At 38.3% G+C, this 21,616-nt stretch overlaps 1 protein-coding gene across 2 annotated transcripts in view; it reads right to left on the reverse strand.

The window, feature by feature from the left end:
- LOC124353129 (fibroblast growth factor 17) overlaps nt 1-21,616 on the reverse strand; it is a 194,799-nt gene that overhangs the window by 90,166 nt on the left and 83,017 nt on the right. Inside the window, exon 1 of one of the 2 annotated variants that reach the window (XM_046802980.1) lies at nt 5,356-5,516. The exons of the other annotated variant lie outside the window; for it this stretch is intronic. Coding sequence (XP_046658936.1) covers nt 5,356-5,375 — 20 coding nt within the window. The 5' untranslated portion in view covers nt 5,376-5,516. Of the gene's footprint in view, nt 1-5,355; nt 5,517-21,616 lie in introns of those variants that run through there. 2 annotated transcript variants of the gene reach the window in all.

Genomic DNA, 21,616 nt, shown 5'->3' on the forward strand with positions numbered 1-21,616 from the left:
CACAACGTTCAGTACACACAGTATCGGCTATTACCTCACTTATCGATACTCTCAGCGAGAGCACAACGTTCAGTACACACAGTATCGGCTATTACCTCACTTATCGATACTCTCAGCGAGAGCACAACGATCAGTACACACGGTATCGACTAATTACCCAACTTATCGATACTCTCAGCGAGAGCACAACGATCAGTACACACGGTATCGGCTATTACCTCACTTATCGATACTCTCAGCGAGAGCACAACGATCAGTACACACAGTATCGGCTATTACCTCACTTATCGATACTCTCAGCGAGAGCACAACGTTCAGTACACACGGTATCGGCTATTACCTCACTTATCGATACTCTCAGCGAGAGCACAACGATCAGTACACACGGTATCGGCTATTACCTCACTTATCGATACTCTCAGCGAGAGCACAACGATCAGTACACACGGTATCGGCTATTACCTCACTTATCGATACTCTCAGCGAGAGCACAACGATCAGTACACACGGTATCGGCTATTACCTCACTTATCGGTACTCTCAGCGAGAGCACAACGATCAGTACACACGGTATCGGCTATTACCTCACTTATCGATACTCTCAGCGAGAGCACAACGATCAGTACACACGGTATCGGCTAATACCTCACTTATCGGTACTCTCAGCGAGAGCACAACGATCAGTACACACAGTATCGGCTATTACCTCACTTATCGATACTCTCAGCGAGAGCACAACGATCAGTACACACGGTATCGGCTAATTACCTCACTTATCGATACTCTCAGCGAGAGCACAACGATCAGTACACACGGTATCGGCTATTACCTCACTTATCGATACTCTCAGCGAGAGCACAACGATCAGTACACACGGTATCGGCTATTACCTCACTTATCGGTACTCTCAGCGAGAGCACAACGATCAGTACACACGGTATCGGCTATTACCTCACTTATCGATACTCTCAGCGAGAGCACAACGATCAGTACACACGGTATCGGCTATTACCTCACTTATCGATACTCTCAGCGAGAGCACAACGATCAGTACACACGGTATCGGCTATTACCTCACTTATCGATACTCTCAGCGAGAGCACAACGATCAGTACACACACGGTATCGGCTATTACCTCAACTTATCGATACTCTCAGCGAGAGCACAACGATCAGTACACACGGTATCGGCTATTACCTCACTTATCGATACTCTCAGCGAGAGCACAACGATCAGTACACACGGTATCGGCTATTACCTCACTTATCGATACTCTCAGCGAGAGCACAACGATCAGTACACACTGTATCGGCTAACACCTCACTTATCGCTACTCTCAGCGAGAGCACAACGATCAGTACACACGGTATCGGCTATTACCTCACTTATCGCTACTCTCAGCGAGAGCACAACGATCAGTACACACGGTATCGGCTATTACCTCACTTATCGCTACTCTCAGCGAGAGCACAACGATCAGTACACACGGTATCGGCTATTACCTCACTTATCGCTACTCTCAGCGAGAGCACAACGATCAGTACACACGGTATCGGCTATTACCTCACTTATCGATACTCTCAGCGAGAGCACAACGATCAGTACACACGGTATCGGCTATTACCTCACTTATCGCTACTCTCAGCGAGAGCGAAACGATCAGTACACACAGTATCGGCTATTACCTCACTTATCGCTACTCTCAGCGAGAGCACAACGATCAGTACACACGGTATCGGCTATTACCTCACTTATCGATACTCTCAGCGAGAGCACAACGATCAGTACACACGGTATCGGCTATTACCTCACTTATCGCTACTCTCAGCGAGAGCGAAACGATCAGTATATCGGCTATTACCTCTCTTATCGGTACTCTCGGCCAGGAATGTTGATAGGAGGCAAGACCTAATAACTGAATAGCACAACTGCGATTGTATCGCACTCTTATGAGGAAATAACAAGCTTAAAACATTGAAGTGTTCTTTCCCATCGTCTATATATTATCTGGCATTAACACACGGCGTATAAAAAAAATGTATTACATATTAATACTGTTCCATATTGACTAAAATAGGCTTCTGTAAAAACTTATGATTCTGAGGGCCAAAAACTTGAGGTGCAAACGTCATTTCAGGACTATATACGGAGACTAGTCTATTTCCCTCTTTAAAAAAACCCTACTAGAAGATATTGTTGAATCAATCATTTACTGATGTGCTACCCTAAGTTATCAAATCGTTTACTCCACCTTACAAGCCTCTAATCTATTAGTATGTTATATATTTCGAGCATATTAAAAAAAGGTCGACGCTAAATTAAATTGTATGCTGGAACGACGATCGAAGTTCCTTTAAAGGTTGTCATATTGGAGTTACAGTGTATGTTATCTACAACGGCGCAGGTAATAAAACACTGAGTCATATATGACTAGGGATAGTGGCGAATTCCTGTAATAAGAAAATATTTTGAGGTGTTTAATTTTGCGAATGGCATGTATTTCCACGTACTTCTTGACGTTTCTTACCGTTTTATTGCACGAAGGTTACAAAACCCCGGCTGCAGTAAACATTTTAACGTTTTGGTTCGTAATGGAATATAATACCCAACAACTAATTACACGAATGACACATTTAAATGACCAAACGAGAATATTTGATCCTTTCTCTCATGGTTTAGTAGGGTTTGATGCAATCAGAGCTTGAAACAGAAAGGGCTTGAGTAGCCAGGGTCCGAGATCGACGCCGAACGCCGCGACGCTCACAGAAGAAACCAATAACTTCCCACTACTGATTTCACATCCCATTTCCAGTTCCAGCAAAGGAGAATGAATATTTGTAGGTTATGGCGTTGTAATTCATGCAGAGAACGTGTAAACACGATAACATGGCGTGTTCGTAGCGGACGCCAGCGCTTGTTCGATTGTGCAGGAAATTATGCTACCCGTGGTAGTTTTTTTTACTTCACAACACACGTTAAAAGAATTTCTATTACAAAACATCATAACTTAATCGATGATAGGTAACATATCTAACACATTTACTTTTAAACTTATTTAACATGTACTAAGATTTCAGCTAAGGACCACAAACTTATTACCTCCAATTACAGAATTATTGTCAGTAACGGACTAGACGCATAGAATATTTCGGAGCGTGATTGTTCTCAAATGATTGCCAAATCTTGAATGATCATTATCTAGAAGTGATAAATCTCAAGTGTGTGATAACCGATAACTTGTTTCGGTGATTTTTACTCGAGACCGAATTAAAGCTCTTCGTCCATCACTGATGCTTTTATACTTCATACACATAAACAGGTTTCTACATCTTAACTGTGATTTGAAACTGTTTTAAAATTAGTGTTCGGAAAACGAAATCAATTATATACTTATCACTTATACAATTAACTTTCGCTGGCATCCTGTAGTTTTTACTATATTAAGGTATACACATCTAAATAGCACAATTATTTAGGCAATAAAATTGCAATAATCACTTAGAGGTCAATACAGAGAATCATTGAAAGCAATTCAGAGATCAATACCACCTATAAGTACTCACAGCGCATTACAAAACAAATGTTAATGTTCAGCAATGAAAAAAACACAATTAAAATCACGCGCCTGTCCCTACATCTGTCTGTTTTACGAACTTTTATCTCCCAAAAAAACTAATTTACTTACCTGGAATTTATTTATTGAATGTACTAAGGTATATTATTGTTAAACTTTGGCTTCATCATCACAGTGTTATATTAAATCGGACGGAGATAAAAAACTAAACATTATTTTAATTTATAACTGAAAGTTATGTACATTTTCGAATAGAGTATGATAAAATATTTGATCAAACCAACGGTATTCTAAAGGGAAAATACAATGTTAATTGACCTTTCCAATGCCTTATAAATATGTTCTAAATAGTTTTTTAAAGCAGTAATTGTGGGGTTTTTTTTGGAGTCTGGTATAAAGAAAAAAATGTGAACTTTTACTGAATTTATATTGAAGGAAGTTACATGTTTTTTACATATAGAAGTCTAAATCTTTTAATTAATATTTTAATTAAAACTATGCAATTATTTAAATATTATATTATTAAAAAAAGTATGTACTTAGGCCCAATATCATTAATAATATGTCCTTTCTGGCGTCATAATTCTTAAACATGCTGTAAATATTCCCACTCTTATAGCCAGCCGTTTTCCTTGTATCTGTTTATAAAATTGTGAAAAATTCCTAATTAAAATGCCTACAATTACAATTTCTTGTAGGATAATCAAAAACATTTCTTTTTTATCTATCCTATGGCAAGTTTTCTTTAAATACTGACTGAAAAAATCATAAAAAATAACCCAATAAAAAGGTTTTCATTATTTTTTGAAAACCCGTATGGATGGCCATAGCGAATAAAACCATAACTTTAAACACTAACTACACAATTTATAAAGAAAAAAATACCACTATAAAATAAATACGTTTAAAAAACTATAAAGATGAAGTACTTTATAAGAGTGTGTACATATATTATCAATATCACGCATATAAGTGTTTTAAGTAGTCACAATAATGTCAGTTATGTTGTGATTGTCACTTTTTTTAATTTTTACCAGCATAGTAATCCTATTACTACAGAAAATACAGCATCTTTCACATAGTAAAAAAATAAAAATAAACATGTCTCTAATACTTCAATACAAACAACATTGAAAATACATCTAAGCGTTAAAAACTGACGATCTGGTACCTAAATGCGACTTTTACACATAAATATTGTTAAAAAAACGATACTTTTTTATAATTTTTAAAATCTGCCAATTTAAGAATAATTAAAAATGATACATGTAACTATACTAAAAAATTATAAAATCTCTGTTTCATATTTGGCAGTAAGTTACTAGACAATAATTTATGTTCAATACATTTATACACTGTGAACTAACGATGCATTTAAATTTCATCGCTAACATCTCGTTCACCACTGATTTTGATAAATCAAGTATTTTTAAGCAAATTCCTGATGTATTATTATTACTATTTACAGAATAATATAGTAAAACTGATTTCTAGGTGTCTTATCGCTAGCGGTAGAGTTTAACTGTTTTACGAAGAAATCTTGGAAAACCTCTACCTTTTTTGTATTTTATCTTTAGAAAAAATTACTTAAAATTTTTCGATTTTCTCAAAATTTAGCTATATTCCCGGATTGTATTTTCATAAAAGTTTATTTACACTGATTTTATGATAGTTTTAAAGTTATCACTTCTTAACTTCAAATCTCTTTTAAAATTGTTTTAAAAAATACGTGATAAACGTAAAAAATTATAAAAAATAAAAAAGATTGACGTGGACTTACGTAGACAGAGTGAGACGCATCCAGCAGGAGCGTCAGGCCGTGGTGAAGCGTCCGGCGTGGGACCGTACGATCACCATGGTCCCTGCGGGATGTACACATTAACACTGGCGCAAAGCCACACTCTCACCCGCGCACACCAGAACCTGCCTTAGCTGCGCCGCACACTTCAACACTGAGTGAGCACGAGCACCACAGCCTCCCTCCCCACCCCTACCTGACCCCCACCCTTCCACCAGTCCATCTCACCGATCCTAATTACGATTCTTGTATACAGTATACATTTATTTCGTCACTCACAATTTGGAACGCTGAATCGTTTCTTGTAATGTTTGACTGGGAGATCTCTCCATCAGGAGATTGACTATAATAATAATATTCTTTAGGACCCCCACCCCTCCACCAGTCCATCTCACCGATCCTAATTACAATTCTTGTATACAGTATAAATTTATTTCGTCACTCATAGTTTGGACGCTGAATGTTTTCTTGTAATGTATGACTGGGAGATCTCTCCATCAGGAGATTGACTATAATAATATTCTTTATGACCCCCACCCCTCACCAGTCCATCTCACCAATCCTAATTACAATTCTTGTATACAGTATACAATTTATTTCATCACTTATAGTTTGGAACCCGTTCAATCTTTTCTTGTATCTACTTTACGTTAGCTTGTTTTTTTGTAATGTTTTGACTGGGACATCCCCAATGAGGTGATTGATTATAATAATAATATTCTATATGACCCCCACCCCTCCACCATACAATCTCACCGATCCTAATTACAATTATTGTATACATTATACATTTATTTCGTCACTTATAGTTTAAAACGTTCAATCTTTTCTTGTATCTACAATACATTTCCTTGTGTTTGTAATGTTTTACTGGGACATCACCCAATCAGGAGATTGACTATATTTATAATAATAATATTCTTTATTGTAGGAAACAATTAACAATAATCGTATTGCTTCATACGGATTATTGCTTCCACGTCATATAAAAAAAGTCCTAATCTAATATCTTAATTTAATAGATTTAATTTGTTTTATTAATAGATAAATATCAAATTAAAATTACATTCTGGTACGTGAAACCTGTCGCCGGTTCCTCGACTGTGGCCAAATTTGCTTGGATATCAGAAGGGGAGTTAGAAAAAAATATTTTTCAAATGTTACTGAAGACTATCCCAGCGGCCCACCGCAAACTTGTCAACTGAGTAAAATGCCCTGGACACTAGAAAGTGTTTTAATCGAGATTTAAATTGTTTGTGGTTATTGACGCGTTTGATCTCTTCAGGGAGCCTATTGTTTAGCCTTACACCAACCTGAGATGGCAAGTATTCAAAAACAGTAGTTCTGTACTGTGCCATACGAAAGTTGTCCCGGCCTCTAGCTCCGTATTGGTGTACGTCGCTACCCCGAAGTGAGACGCACTTGAATCGGCAGTACAGCACGATGTTCAGAATATAGAGGCTACGCAAAGTCAGCAATCGAAGCTCCCCGAAGGCCACTTTACACGACTCTCTTTGATTTAATTTGTTAATTGATTCTGACAACTTTCTTTTGCGTTTTAAACACTCTATTAAATTTGTATCTAGAACAGCCACCCCACAATCTCAGACCAAAAGCTAAATGTGGATGTATTAGGCCAAAGTAAGTTGTCTTCAGAATGTCCAAGGAACAGAATTCAACCAAATTGCGTCAGACATAAATGACAGAAGCAACCTTCGAACAAACACTATCAATATGATCGTTCAATGTAAGTCCTCGATCAAGGTGCATTCAAAGAAACTTGGTGGATTTTTCGACTACGATGCTGGAGGTGAAAAATTGAGATGTGGATGAAGGACGCATGTATGTAGAATTTTATATTTGGGTGTGATCCTGATGTGGTGAGAATGTACAAAAGTTTAGCTGTGAACTCTGACTACTGACTTTTGTTATACATGTCTCCTCAATAAATATTGATTGATTGATTGATTTGATTTCTACTAGTGATAATATAAATTAGTAATCGGTATATTTTGTGACCGATAAATCACAATGCGTACATTTCCTCTATTAAGGTAAATACGAACATTTTTCATTTGCTATTCAACTCTTTTGAAAATTAGACCATGTTAAGAACTACAAATTCTATACAAAGTTAACTGAAATCTAATGGGTTTTCAATAGTTATCTACAATTATTGGTCAAGAACTGTTTTGTTCCAACATATTTTATTAATAAAATTGTTAAATGTGATCTACATAAATAGTCCATCATTGATGCAACTTTTGCAATTAAAATATGTCTTTACTCTATGAAAACTTTGTAACAAAGAATTAACTCCAAGTTAAATATAACCTATAGTAGTGCACTCCCTGAATTGCTTTCTCTCTAACATTTACAGGACGACATTCCTCTGATGTCAATCACTCATCCTCTAGTCGTCTCCTAGGCCCAGACAACCTGTCTGTCTACAGCGTTGTCCTCAACTGGAAGGAAAAGTCTAGACCCTAGTGCATTGCCCCACTAGGAAATAAGTTTACGGCCTCACCACAAGAATGTTTATTTATAGAGAACATATGGAAGACAGAATGGTGAAAAATTGAACAAATACGCTGTCTTCGGACGAATCTTCAAACCACCCAACTATTTACAAAATCTGTATACGCTTGTTCCACGTACGTCTTAGGTGCTCGCTAGGAAACCAATTTCACAATTTCGTAGCCTAACCACGGAAATCCGTGAAAAATCGGGATTCTTTTCGTGTAAATTTTTATCACATTATTAATGTGATTACGTATTAGAATTTCCATTAATCCTACAACTACGCTCAACACTAGTGCTTTTTATGGGAGAATTCTTGGAAAACTACTCGATCACTGAACAAAAATTGGTGTTAACATTTGGGAATAATGCAATACCAATGTATGGTTTCTGTCAATCCTACAATTGGAACCGTAAAGGGCGTAATTGCAAGCAATGTGTCGCCTCCAGTAGGCCTATATATATTTATAAATGATGTAAAGTACTGTAGTTTTTATTTAAACTATGTAAATGTGTTGGAAATTAAAAAGGCAAAAATACTGTTGTTGGGAACAATGCCTTAGTAAGAAAATTTCTTAAAAGCTGGGAGGCCTTCCCTCAAGGAATCAACACGGAGGGATTTGACATTGCTCTTGAGACTGGCTCAGGCCCAATGTGATTCCCAGATTAACCAACTGTTCTTAAATCTGGGAGACCTTTCCTCAAGGAATCAACACGGAGGGATTTGACATTGCTATTGAGATTGGCTCAGGCCCAATGTGATAATAAAAGCGTGTTAAAAATATGATCAAATTATTGCATTGTCATCGGTCCTTGATACGTATGCAAAGTTTCAAATTAATCAGACTTCTGGAAATTGGTGAAAATTATGCTCAAAGATTCCGTTACATAGATACAACCGAAGCTAATAAAAGCGTGTTAATAAGGATACGTTTACCTTGTAAGGAAAGAATTAACTATGAATTTTTATAATCATAAATTACGTTGCTCTATACTACCCTTTTCCCTTGTTGATAAAACGTTAACAAACAGTATCACATTTTAAAAAGTTTAACAATTTGATGTCGCCTCACCAAAGCGCTTTTTAACATTGCCAGCAAAACAAGCAGAAACGAATGACAAAGCATAAGTAAGTTAGACACAATATTGCACCTAGCCTAATTAAAGATGAGGATCTGCGCTGACACATTCTATTCAACCGGACCCACAACTGCCTCAAAATCTTGTTTGTGTTCAGCAAATTAGTGAATATCGCCAGCAAACTCATTGGAATCAAACAGTTGGTCACACTACAGTTTTAACTCTTCGTGCTTTTGGGAATTTCGTTTATGGTGCACTGGATGCGGTGTTGTATAGTAATATTTCTACATGTAAAAAAAACACACCAAATACCGATGACACAAATACTCCCTGGCTTACACAACGCTTCTCCCACTTACTGAAGACCCAACCCTGTTAGTACAGCATTACCCTTTGTATATTACTACCCTTTAGAGAACATGAAACTACGAGTAAACAGTCTTCAGCCCAGCCATCTTTAAAACCACAAGCCTTTTCTCTGCTTCTTGAAATCTCTGAGGAAATGTCTTATGGTGATATCGAATACCACTGAAGTGATACTGATGGGTTGGATCTCGAATTTTCAATTGAGTCGGATCTTGTAAGAACAGAAATAGCTGGTCAACGAAAGACAATCAGGAAATCCACCAGAGTGGAAGAGCTACACCTGATAGTGGAACAGCATTCCACTGTCGAAGGGTAACGCCGCCGAGTCTGACCCAGGACAGGCGAGAGAGAGAGAGATCTTAGTGGCCATCACCTCCGCTCTAGTGTCCGATCCCACAAGGGACTTGATAAAACTCCGAGCTACGGATAAAACTACTGGGACAGATTGTGATACTTGCCTAACTGTGACAGAAAGGATATCCTTGCTTGTGCTCCCAACATCGAGTCCACCTTTTGCGTGTTCCTACGCCCTCAATATCATAACTGAGAGCGTTGGAAAAGAAGACATATAATACTCCTTACTTAATACAGTGTAATGTCATTTACCTAATAGTAGTGATGGGCTTACCTGTCCTCTTTAGTGATATGTTATAACAGTTCCTGCTCACTTGTGTGACCTACCAAACCTGTCATTCAAGGTGATTCAGTTAGTAGTAATAAGAACTTTTGATCACTTTAAGGGACCGGTGACACAACGATCACGTCCTGTTTAAAGTGAAAACGTGATATTTGTTGACGCATTCCGTAATGAGTTATATTACATTTTACTGTTTATGTTTTATCATGGAATTGTCGTTAGCAAATAATTAAAAAAGTAATACAATTTCTACAAATTTTCTTTTGTAATATAAATGTAATCAATATACATAATGGACAATTTAAAATTATTAATACCATTAGAAAACCCTCCAGAGACGACTTCTTTGAGTTTTATTAATTTTAGTTCCTGCCAGAAAATGTGAATTAAATAACAGTGCACATTAAACAGAGTGGTTATCAGATAAAAAGAGTGCGTATACTAGTTTCAGTAGCGCGGTCGCCTAACAGCGCTGCTCAGCGGTGCAATAAGGGACTACAACTTTCAGTTCAGTTCGTTTGTGTAGCGCTGAGCGCTGTCTGAGAATCGCTGTATAGAAAAGTCCGAACAAAACCGTGTTCACTGGTCGACCTGCGATTAAAGAAGAACAGTGACAAAATTCCAGGCAGTGATTTCGGTTGATCACTACCAATAATCACTGTAATCATTTCTCAGTTAAATTCCTACCTTAATTGTCACTATAATACATCATTACACTCCATACTTGTACTTTTAATTCCGTGGTTACATCAGTGAAAATTCCAGTGGTATAATTACTTCAGTAACACTGAAGATACCACTGTGATATCACACTCTCTCCTTTGTGATTCCATACTTATCGCAGTGATACCACAATTACTGCATCGATACCACTGTTATTGCTGTACTACCTTAGTTTTCCCACAGTTCATACCATTATATCCAGTATCACTACGGAGTACAGTATCATTTCATACAATATTTTTTTTCATTTTGATAAGTATGGAATCACAGGGGCGAGTGTGAAATCGATGCGATTTCCTCCATTAAACTGACGTAAATATAACACTGGTTTATTACTGATTTAACTACGGAATTAAAACCGTAAGTACGAGTATATAGTCATTTAGGCAGCTGTTCTATAATATTACTACTCTCTTTAGAGTAGTTACTCTAAAAAGTACTTAACATTTTATTTCTTTCCTTAGTTACAGCAGTACTGAAACAGTGATACATTTATTGCAATAATACCCAAGATAACATTAAACTGCGATATTGCTAACCCATAGTTTACACTCCGTAGTTGCCGTAGTGAAACCACAGTTGCGATAATAATAACCTATTATTTAGATCAGTTAACGTAGTGGTACATCACTTGCGATATTGAAACCATACTGTTTAAGTACTGCAGTTACCGTAGTGATACCTCAGTTACGATATTGATAACATACAGCTTATGTACCGCAGTTACCGTTAGTGATACCTCAGTTGCGATATTGATAACATACAGCTTATGAACCGCAGTTACCGTTATGATACCTCAGTTGCTATATTGATAACATACTGCTTATGTACCGCAGTTACCATAGTGATACCTCAGTTGCTATATTGATAACATACTGCTTATGTACCGCAGTTACCGTAGTGATACCTCAGTTGCGATATTGATAACATACAGCTTATGCACCGCAGTTACCGTAGTGATACATCAGTGCGGATAATTGATAACATACAGCTTATGAACCGCAGTTACCGTTGTGATACCTCAGGTTGCGGATATTGATAACATACAGCTTATGGACCGCAGTTACCGTAGTGATACCTCAGTTGCGATATTGATTACATACAGCTTATGTACCGCAGTTACCGTAGTGATACCTCAGTTGCTATATTGATAACATACTGCTTATGTACCGCAGTTACCGTAGTGATACCTCAGGTGCGATATTGATAACATACAGCTTATGTACCGCAGTTACCGTAGTGATACCTCAGTTGCTATATTGATAACATACTGCTTATGTACCGCAGTTACCGTAGTGATACCTCAGTTGCTATATTGATAACATACTGCTGTATACTGCTTATGTACCGCAGTTACCGTAGTGATACCTCAGTTACGATATTGATAACATACAGCTTATGTACCGCAGTTACCGTTGTGATATCTCAGGTGCGATATTGATAACATACAGCTTATGAACCGCAGTTACCGTTGTGATACCTCAGGTGCGATATTGATAACATACAGCTTATGTACCGCAGTTACCGTAGTGATACCTCAGTTGCGATATTGATAACATACAGCTTATGTACCGCAGTTACCGTAGTGATACCTCAGTTGCGATATTGATAACATACAGCTTATGTACCGCAGTTACCGTTGTGATACCTCTGATGCGTTATCGAAAACTGTTTAGAGTCCGCATTTATCGTAGTAGTACATCAGTTACACTTTGGGCCTTCTTGGGTCAGAAATCAAGCATAGCTCAATTCAAATGGTCTCTCAGCTTTGAAAAATGTCCTTATTATTTCAAAGTAAACTAAGTAAATGAATTGATTAGTTCATATTCTCCACATCTAAAATCAGATGAAATGTCGAAGGATGCAATACTTGTTCCAGTATGTTCTCCAGTTGTTTATGTAAACTGTGGTGACAAATGCCCTCTAGTGATCGGGTGTGCCTGATAAGCCAGAGATATATCACAAGTCCGGTGCTGTGTTTGAGGTAAGACAACCTGCTGTAAATCACGGTCAGTTGGCTAATTGTTTGGCTTTCTCCTCGACATTCCTGGCCATCAGGCCCAGAGCCTAATCAACATTACATCGGTTTTACTGTCTCGATGACTCCTGGTAAAGCTCAGCTTTACTCTGTAAATCTAAAGAATGTTAAACACCGCGTCATAAAATTAGGGTAAATAGACAACCACGTCCGACCTTCCGTTGGGTGGAATTTATATGGTGGACCGACCGTCGGGTAATGAGACGACTTGGCTGCATACTTTACCTGGCCGGACACTGTCGCACTGGAAATACCGCTCATGAATGCCTTTATTCTGAACCAAGGCCTTCAAAAAGTACAAAAGTACGAGACATAAAATCGTTTTGGCAGTAGGATAGGCCATTCGATCGTAAAACATAAAAGGTGGGTTGCATTTATAACAAAATCTCCTACAACGTACGTTCAATATGGCAGTTAGACAATGTATGACACAGAGCAGGTTTCAGGTAAAACATTTTCTGCTAAGTTTTGTGTTTAGGAGAATAAATTGATGCAAAGAAATTTGCAAACATATTGTGTAAATCCGTATATGAATCAAGGTGAAGAGTAAATTACGACGAGATAGAAGTCAAGTTCACCGTTTTTACCTGGCTTGGGTTACTTTATCGACTTTTGCATGTTGTTTTTAAATCCATCGGTCGAAGAATGTTGCCAGTGGCTCTTTTAGGGAGGCTGGAAATGGTTATATCCAGGGCAAAAACTTTTAGGACGGCAGTTTTGTTTAACATTTACCTTTTTATGCGTTGAAAAGAAGAAACAAATTAATTAATTAATAGAATCTGAAATGAAAATGAAAATAAAATCTAAAACTTCAATCGATCAATTAAGTTCTTTTTTTGTCAGTAAACATTATACTATGACGCATGGCCACCGCAAAAATTAACATTTAACCGTTTATTTCACATTATCAAATTCAGACGAACTAAGAATTAACCATTCATCCATCCGCAATCCGCATAAGCCAATTACTTCCCACTCCAGTCAAACTGTTCTTTCCAATTCAGTGGTCTTCCAGTTAAATGCCAAAACTCGTCAGGACTATACTGGAGATGCTAAGAAGTCTGGTATCTGAGATATCTCAGACTTTACTCCCGGATTCGTGTTCGTCTGAAGAGATCCAAAGAAAGTCTTCGACGAAGAAGCTCAAAACGAACCTTTACATCGTTTCGACATCAGATACACGTATGACCAGGTGGAGTGGCAGTCTCATTGTCTCATAAGGTGCACAATTGATGCGACAATAAGACTGACATTTCACCTGTTTAGGAGGATTTGACGCTGAAATTTTGATACTACTAATTGAATCTAACGCTGTGTTATGGGAGAAAAGTTTAGATATTTATAAGGAAAGAAACTCAACAAGGAAAGCCTGGGATAAAGTATATTTAGCACTCAGAATTTGATAACTTCAGCAAGATAGAAAAATAGTATAGTAAGTACTATTTATTAATTTAAATAAATATATCGTTTAGTAAATATTCACCAGAGCAATTTATTAAAAGAAGCAACTGACATAAAAAAGTCGGTCATCTTTTTTCAGGTCATCAAATGTAACGCAGAAGCCTCCAACTTCCTCACGTATCTGATTAATTGATGGACCCAGAGTCGATTGCACCTTTATCTTTTCCGCCGACAATACAGAAGCCATATTTAATGACTTGCTCACGATCCATGTTAAGAAGATCGCGCCTTCACCAGAAGTGTTGTTTTCGATTAGTCCGATTGTTCTTTTCCCGTCCGGACGGAATCGTGCAGTGTGAAAATCAACAAACGACGATTGAAAACCGTCCGGGATGTCCCCGGACGTACAGAATCGTGTAACGTGCAAAGGGCCTAAATTACCTTAGGATTCTAAAAACAGTCTTATTTTGCTTGTTGTGAACATTCTGGAAAGTCAATGCGAGACGGTTGCAATGAGTGAGGGCGGTGCAGTGTTCACTAGCAAACTGTTAGAAAGTATTGATGAACCTCACAGACTGTCTTAGACAGCTGCTGAAACTCCGGACTATCAATCAGTCTGGATGGCTAATAAAGACCATCCGAGGTTTATTGCGAACATTCGATAACAAAGAAAGGTGACTAGCGCCGAGCTAAGGCATACGTCACGGCTCCGGTGTGTGTGATAGATGCGCCTAACCCAGTGATTGGGGACTCAACAATAGGCCTAATACAGAGGGGCATTGTGCGCGTAAACAAGGTCTATGTGTGTCAGTAATAAAATGTTCATTTGGTCGGTAAATGCCGACATCTATCTCAGTCTGATAGTCTCACATTAGTTATGTTCGACCGCACTCGGTTGTGTTACTCCCGTCCCAACCGCTGTGTGATACTTACCTCACTTTCCGACTCGGTAGTGTTACTCCCGTCCCAACCGCTGTGTGATACTTACCTCACTTTCCTACTCGGTTGTGTTACTCCCGTCCCAACCGCTGTGTGATACTTACCTCACTTTCCGACTCAGTAGTGTTACTCCCGGCCCAACCGCTGTGTGATACTTACCTCACTTTCCTACTAGGTTGTGTTACTCCTGTCCCAACCGCTGTGTGATACTTACCACATTTTTCCTACTAGGTTGTGTTACTCTTGTCCCAACCACTGTGTGACACTTACCTCACTTTTCCTACTCGGTTGTATTACTCTTCGTCCCAACCGCTGTGTGATACTTACCTCACTTTCCTACTCGGTTGTGTTACTCCCGTCCCAACCGCTGTGTGATACTTACCACATTTTCCTACTCGGTTGTGTTACTCTTCGTCCCAACCGCTGTGTGATACTTACCTCACTTTCCTACTCGGTTGTGTTACTCCCGTCCCAACCGCTGTGTGATACTTACCACATTTTTCCTACTAGGTTGAGTTACTCTTCTCCCAAACCGCTGTGTGATACTTACCACACTTTTCCTACTAGGTTGAGTTACTCTTGTCCCAAACCGCCGTGTGATACTTACCACACTTTTCCTACTAGGTTGAGTTACTCCCGTCCCAACCGCTGTGTGATACTTACCTCACTTTCCTACTCGGTTGTGTTACTCGTCCCAACCGCTGTGTGATACTTACCACACTTTCCTACTAGGTTGAGTTACTCCCGTCCCAAACCGCTGTGTGATACTTACCACACTTTCCTACTAGGTTGAGTTACTCTCGTGTTACTTCCACATCCCCAACGCTGTGTGATACTTACCACACTTTCCTACTAGGTTGTGTTACTCCCGTCCCAAACCTTGTGTGATACTTACCACACTTTCCTACTAGGTTGTGTTACTCCCGTCCCAAACCGCTGTGTGATACTTACCACACTTTTCCTACTAGGTTGAGTTACTCTTGTCCCAAACCGCTGTGTGATACTTACCACACTTTCCTACTCGGTTGTGTTACTCCCGTCCCAAACCGCAGTGAGATACTTACCTCACTTTCCTACTCGGTTGTGTTACTCCCGTCCCAACCGCTGTGTGATACTTACCACACTTTCCTACTAGGTTGTGTTACTCCCGTCCCAACCGCTGTGTGATACTTACCTCACTTTCCTACTAGGTTGTGTTACTTCCCGTCCCAACCGCTGTGTGATACTTACCTCACTTTCCTACTCGGTTGTGTTACTCCCGTCCCAACCGCTGTGTGATACTTACCACACTTTCCTACTCGGTTGTGTTACTCCCGTCCCAACCGCTGTGTGATACTTACCTCACTTTCCTACTCGGTTGTGTTACTCCCGTCCCAACCGCTGTGTGATACTTACCACACTTTCCTACTAGGTTGTGTTACTCCCGTCCCAACCGCTGTGTGATACTTACCTCACTTTCCTACTCGGTTGTGTTACTCCCGTCCCAAACCGCTGTGTGATACTTACCTCACTTTCCTACTAGGTTGTGTTACTCCCGTCCCAAACCGCTGTGTGATACTTACCACACTTTCCTACTCGGTTGTGTTACTCCCGTCCCAACCGCTGTGTGATACTTACCACACTTTCCTACTAGGTTGTGTTACTCCCGTCCCAACCGCTGTGTGATACTTACCTCACTTTCCTACTCGGTTGTGTTACTCCCGTCCCAACCGCTGTGTGATACTTACCACACTTTCCTACTAGGTTGTGTTACTCCCGTCCCAACCGCTGTGTGATACTTACCTCACTTTCCTACTCGGTTGTGTTACTCCCGTCCCAACCGCTGTGTGATACTTACCACATTTTCCTACTCGGTTGTGTTACTCCCGTCCCAACCGCTGTGTGATACTTACCTCACTTTCCTACTCGGTTGTGTTACTCCCGTCCCAACCGCTGTGTGATACTTACCACACTTTCCTACTCGGTTGTGTTACTCCCGTCCCAACCGCTGTGTGATACTTACCACACTTTCCTACTAGGTTGTGTTACTCCCGTCCCAACCGCTGTGTGATACTTACCTCACTTTCCTACTAGGTTGTGTTACTCCCGTCCCAACCGCTGTGTGATACTTACCACATTTTCCTACTAGGTTGTGTTACTCCCGTCCCAACCGCTGTGTGATACTTACCACACTTTCCTACTCGGTTGTGTTACTCCCGTCCCAACCGCTGTGTGATACTTACCACACTTTCCTACTAGGTTGTGTTACTCCCGTCCCAACCGCTGTGTGATACTTACCACACTTTCCTACTCGGTCGAGTTACTCCCGTCCCAACCGCTGTGTGATACTTACCACACTTTCCTCCACGATCAATGAAAAACCATTTTCACCGTGTTTATATATTCAACGAAATATATGAAAACGATTACGTACTTAACCACACACTGAAACAAACTATTTTAATATATGATAGAACAAACTCATCCCAAGCACAATAATGGAATAGCAGCAAACAAAACGTTAAGAATTTCATATAGACAATAAAAAATTTAAAATTAATCAATTAAAGTAATTCAAAAAATATCAACCATGAAACGATAAAAATTGCATTGTCATTGTAATATTATCGAAGTAACTATGGTGGGTAGGGCTGATTCGATGTGAATATTGAATTATCTCCAGTTCACCTTCCTCTTACGTGAAGCATCTCAACTGTGCATCTGATGAGACAATGAGAATGCCTCTTCACCCAGATTGCACTACTTTTTATATCATTTTATAGTTTTATTACTTCTAGCTCCAAATAATGTAAAACTATATTTTCGCTGGAACTGCAGTCGGTGTTTGTGAATTTCAAAACTAAAGCTTCTTTCGTAGAAGAGAAAAAACACTATAAAGTGTCTCTCTCTTTCTCTCTCTCTCTCTCTCTCTCTCTCTCTCTCTCTATATATATATATATATATATATATATATATATATATATATATATATATATATATATATATATAATATAGGATGATTACTGTAACACTATACTATCTAAACATGTTACAGAAACATAAAAAATAATGTTAAACATATGTTACATTTGACTATTGATGGATGGATTTTTTATTTATATGTTTGAGAGAAATTAGAGATATGCCTTTATTTAAGAGGCGGAGTTAGGGCTATGTAGTATTTAGCCCTCACTACCTCTCAACCTCACATAATATAATATAGGATGATTATTACTAACTTGTGTAATATTCAATAAGTTCTTTTTTCATAATTCATCAGAATTTGTAATTCTTCGTTAGTATTCATTTCATCAACTTTCAAATTTACAGATTATTTTCAAGTTATTTAAGACGAATGATTTGGTATGGTTTAATATTCAGCTACATCTTATTTCGTGCGTGTCATATCTTATTTTAATGTCTGAGTATGTTCTTTGGACTAAAAATTTCGACCGGTTTGACCGATGTAATATTTGTCATATTTACTGACTTCATTAATAGCCAAGGGCGCAATGCAACGGGTACGGCGGTTCTCGCAAGATAACAAAGTCAAGCAACGTCGAGCGTGGCTGCTGCTTGAAGGGTGACCGCTGAGCGATCCTGTCCTTGCAAGCAGCCCGCCTGTCCGGCCGGTGGTGGTGGTTCGGAAGTTACCTTTAAGCTGTTGGTCCCCAGGTTAAGTGTCAGAGACGGTTTCCTAACTCTAACTTCACCTTGTGAAATAAGACATCCTTTACCTTTATCATTTACAATCTTTCTTGGCGTTTACGGTCATCTGTCTCGCAGTACGTTCACCTCAGAAGCTTAAATTCTGGAGATCTTACATTAAAGCTAATGGGTTTTAGAGTCCTCTTAAAGCAGCCGTGTGAAGTTCAGTGGACGGGTGAAGATCACAGCTGCAACGAACGAGAGATGTCCCAGCCTATTAAAAAATGTATCAACCATGCGTTTGTACGGAAAGTTAAAACGAAACCAGAATACAGATATTTATTCTTCCATTTTTACTCCTAACTTTTCACAATCATAACCATAAATATAATGTAGCTGGATACGCAGAAAATAAATTGAGTTCATGTATTGGTTTGTTTGAATCGACTAATTGCTAAGGTCAGTCTTCAATCATCAGTGACGCTGGACAATTTGTAACGAATTCCTCCATCTGCCCATACCAGACCTCGCTAACAACTTCCATAATGATGAGATCGCTTTGTGTCATCGTCACTCGAACAAACATCAAGATCTTCACTGTCTCTGATCTCCTGAACAGCAAGGTTTGACTAGCTAGAAGACAATTACAGGTCGGATCCTTATGCGTCATCCTTATAACCGTGGGCGTACAAGCTGTAGAGATATGGGATTGAATACATTGAAAGAGTATATTATTAATACTTAATCCCATCATTACAAAAACTGGTGGTACAGCACCTGCAGCATCTTAGACGTGCTAGTTCGAAACAGCTACCTCGGAGAGTTAAAGTGTAATAGTCAATAGTGCATCAATGACTTCCCCACCTTAAGCGTTTTTAAGATCAAATAAACGATAAAGGTCTTACATACTAATCCCATACCACATACAGTAACAACATCTATTTTGGTCGGTTCATTCTTAAGGAGAGAGACGAAAAATACGAGTTCCATCAGCAGACCTGGATACAGATCCGAGAACCATCGACGTCGCGGCCCTCCTAGGAGGAGAAGACGGGCGTAGGAGCGAACACAATGAGCAATAAATAATAAGCATCTTCTACACAAATAATTTAATTACATCCTTTGATGAATTCATCTTCGTCACAGACGTATGTAAATGCCGGTAATGTAATTAGTCCGGACTACTGCCCTACAATCGCCAGTCTGACTTTCTGCTGCCAGACTGACGTTAACAAATCACCAGAAAATGTTCAATTCTCTGATGAATTAGGGTGCATTTGAATAATTTCAATTACTATAGAGTGTTTGTAAGCTGGAGGCTTTATCTAGAGCACTCGTACTCACCGGGGAAAACACAAAAAGAATGATTAACTTGTGTCAGTCATGAAGTTTAGTGTGTTAAGACTTTTCTCCATCTTAAGTATAATAAAAGAGTTCTTATTAGAGATATATGGAAAAACAACTAAAAATTTTGTTTCAATATCTCAAAACAGTAAACTTCATAATAATGGGTATTCGTAAAGAACTATTCAGGTTAAAATAACAAATGTTTCTATTCGAAAAGTAAAAACAACACAGTTTCCATTTTATATGGTTGTTTAATCTATATTAATCTATATTTATTACTCAAAGACCATTTTACAGTGCAAAATTGAAACTTTTTACTTATCTTCTACTGTTTTTGTATAATGAGAATATTTATTTTATTTTACTTTAAGAACCTCCATTCAATTTCACGATCCCCAAAAGGGTATATTTCTTTTCGTAATGTTTAGGTTGGCCTCACTGGTCTAACTTCCCGCTGGTTTACCTGTTCAGTGTTTCGTTCTGAGTCAAGTGCCCTGTTAAAATAATTCTGCACCACTATTTTGTGTTTTTAAAACAATTTAACTCAAATTCGACGAGTAGGTTGAATTTTATATTGCAATTCGTGTTTTAAAACGTTACTAGTTTGATTCGTACTTTGCACATCCCATATTGTATATGGTCCAAGTAAACAGGTACATTACAGTCATGCGTTCCAACTGTTTTTAGGTTAGGAACGCTTGGAGCGTAAACTCCGTTACCCATTTGAAGGTCATGGTTTATCTATAATAAAAACTACTTGCCACTGATTGTGGTATACCATAGCGTATAATGTTCTTTTCAGAAGTGGTGGCATTGCAATTTTAAAACCTAATGAAATAGTAGCTAAATGACAGAGTTGTAGGATTCAATTGAAAATTAAACAAATATAGCCATTATACAACTACAACCAAATAAATCTGACTAATTATTGAAGTTAGAAGATATTGATGAAGATGCTTTTGATGCAGTTTTTGTTGTTAGGGGTGTTCCTGGCTAATTTGAAATCCACTTTATGGAAAAGGAAGTACAATTATACTTAGAAGGTACTAGATTATAAGACCAATATTCGATAAAATGTGACAAACTCTTGTGAACAAAACTGGAATATAATCGTAACTCCAAATAAAAAGAGAATAATATCATCTTCAAATGATTCTCTGATATCTAATTCTACCAGCTTGACGCTTGGAACGCTGCACAATCAAAGCCAAAACAATCTAAGAGACCATACAAATTGAACAACTTACACATATGGAAAGTCTCCATAGCATAAAAAGGCATCCATACAAAAATGGATAGAAATGGCAAAAGATACAATTTTGAATTGAAATAACATAGTGATAGCCTAACTTTATTTCGGAACACAAAGCAAAGATGAATTTAAAAATAAAACTTCATTTGAAGTTATTATATTCAAGCTACCATTTCCTGCATAAATCAAAGGTAGACATTTTATTTTCTCATTTTAACTTGCTTGACACAGCTTTGAATAATTCATACATTTTGTATTGCAGGACAAACACAAAGATCCTTCTTCTTGACTTCAGGCGAATCGTTTTCAGGAC

The sequence above is a fragment of the Homalodisca vitripennis genome, chromosome 1 (genome assembly GCF_021130785.1).
Source record: "Homalodisca vitripennis isolate AUS2020 chromosome 1, UT_GWSS_2.1, whole genome shotgun sequence".
Classification (NCBI taxonomy): Eukaryota; Metazoa; Arthropoda; class Insecta; order Hemiptera; family Cicadellidae; genus Homalodisca; species Homalodisca vitripennis.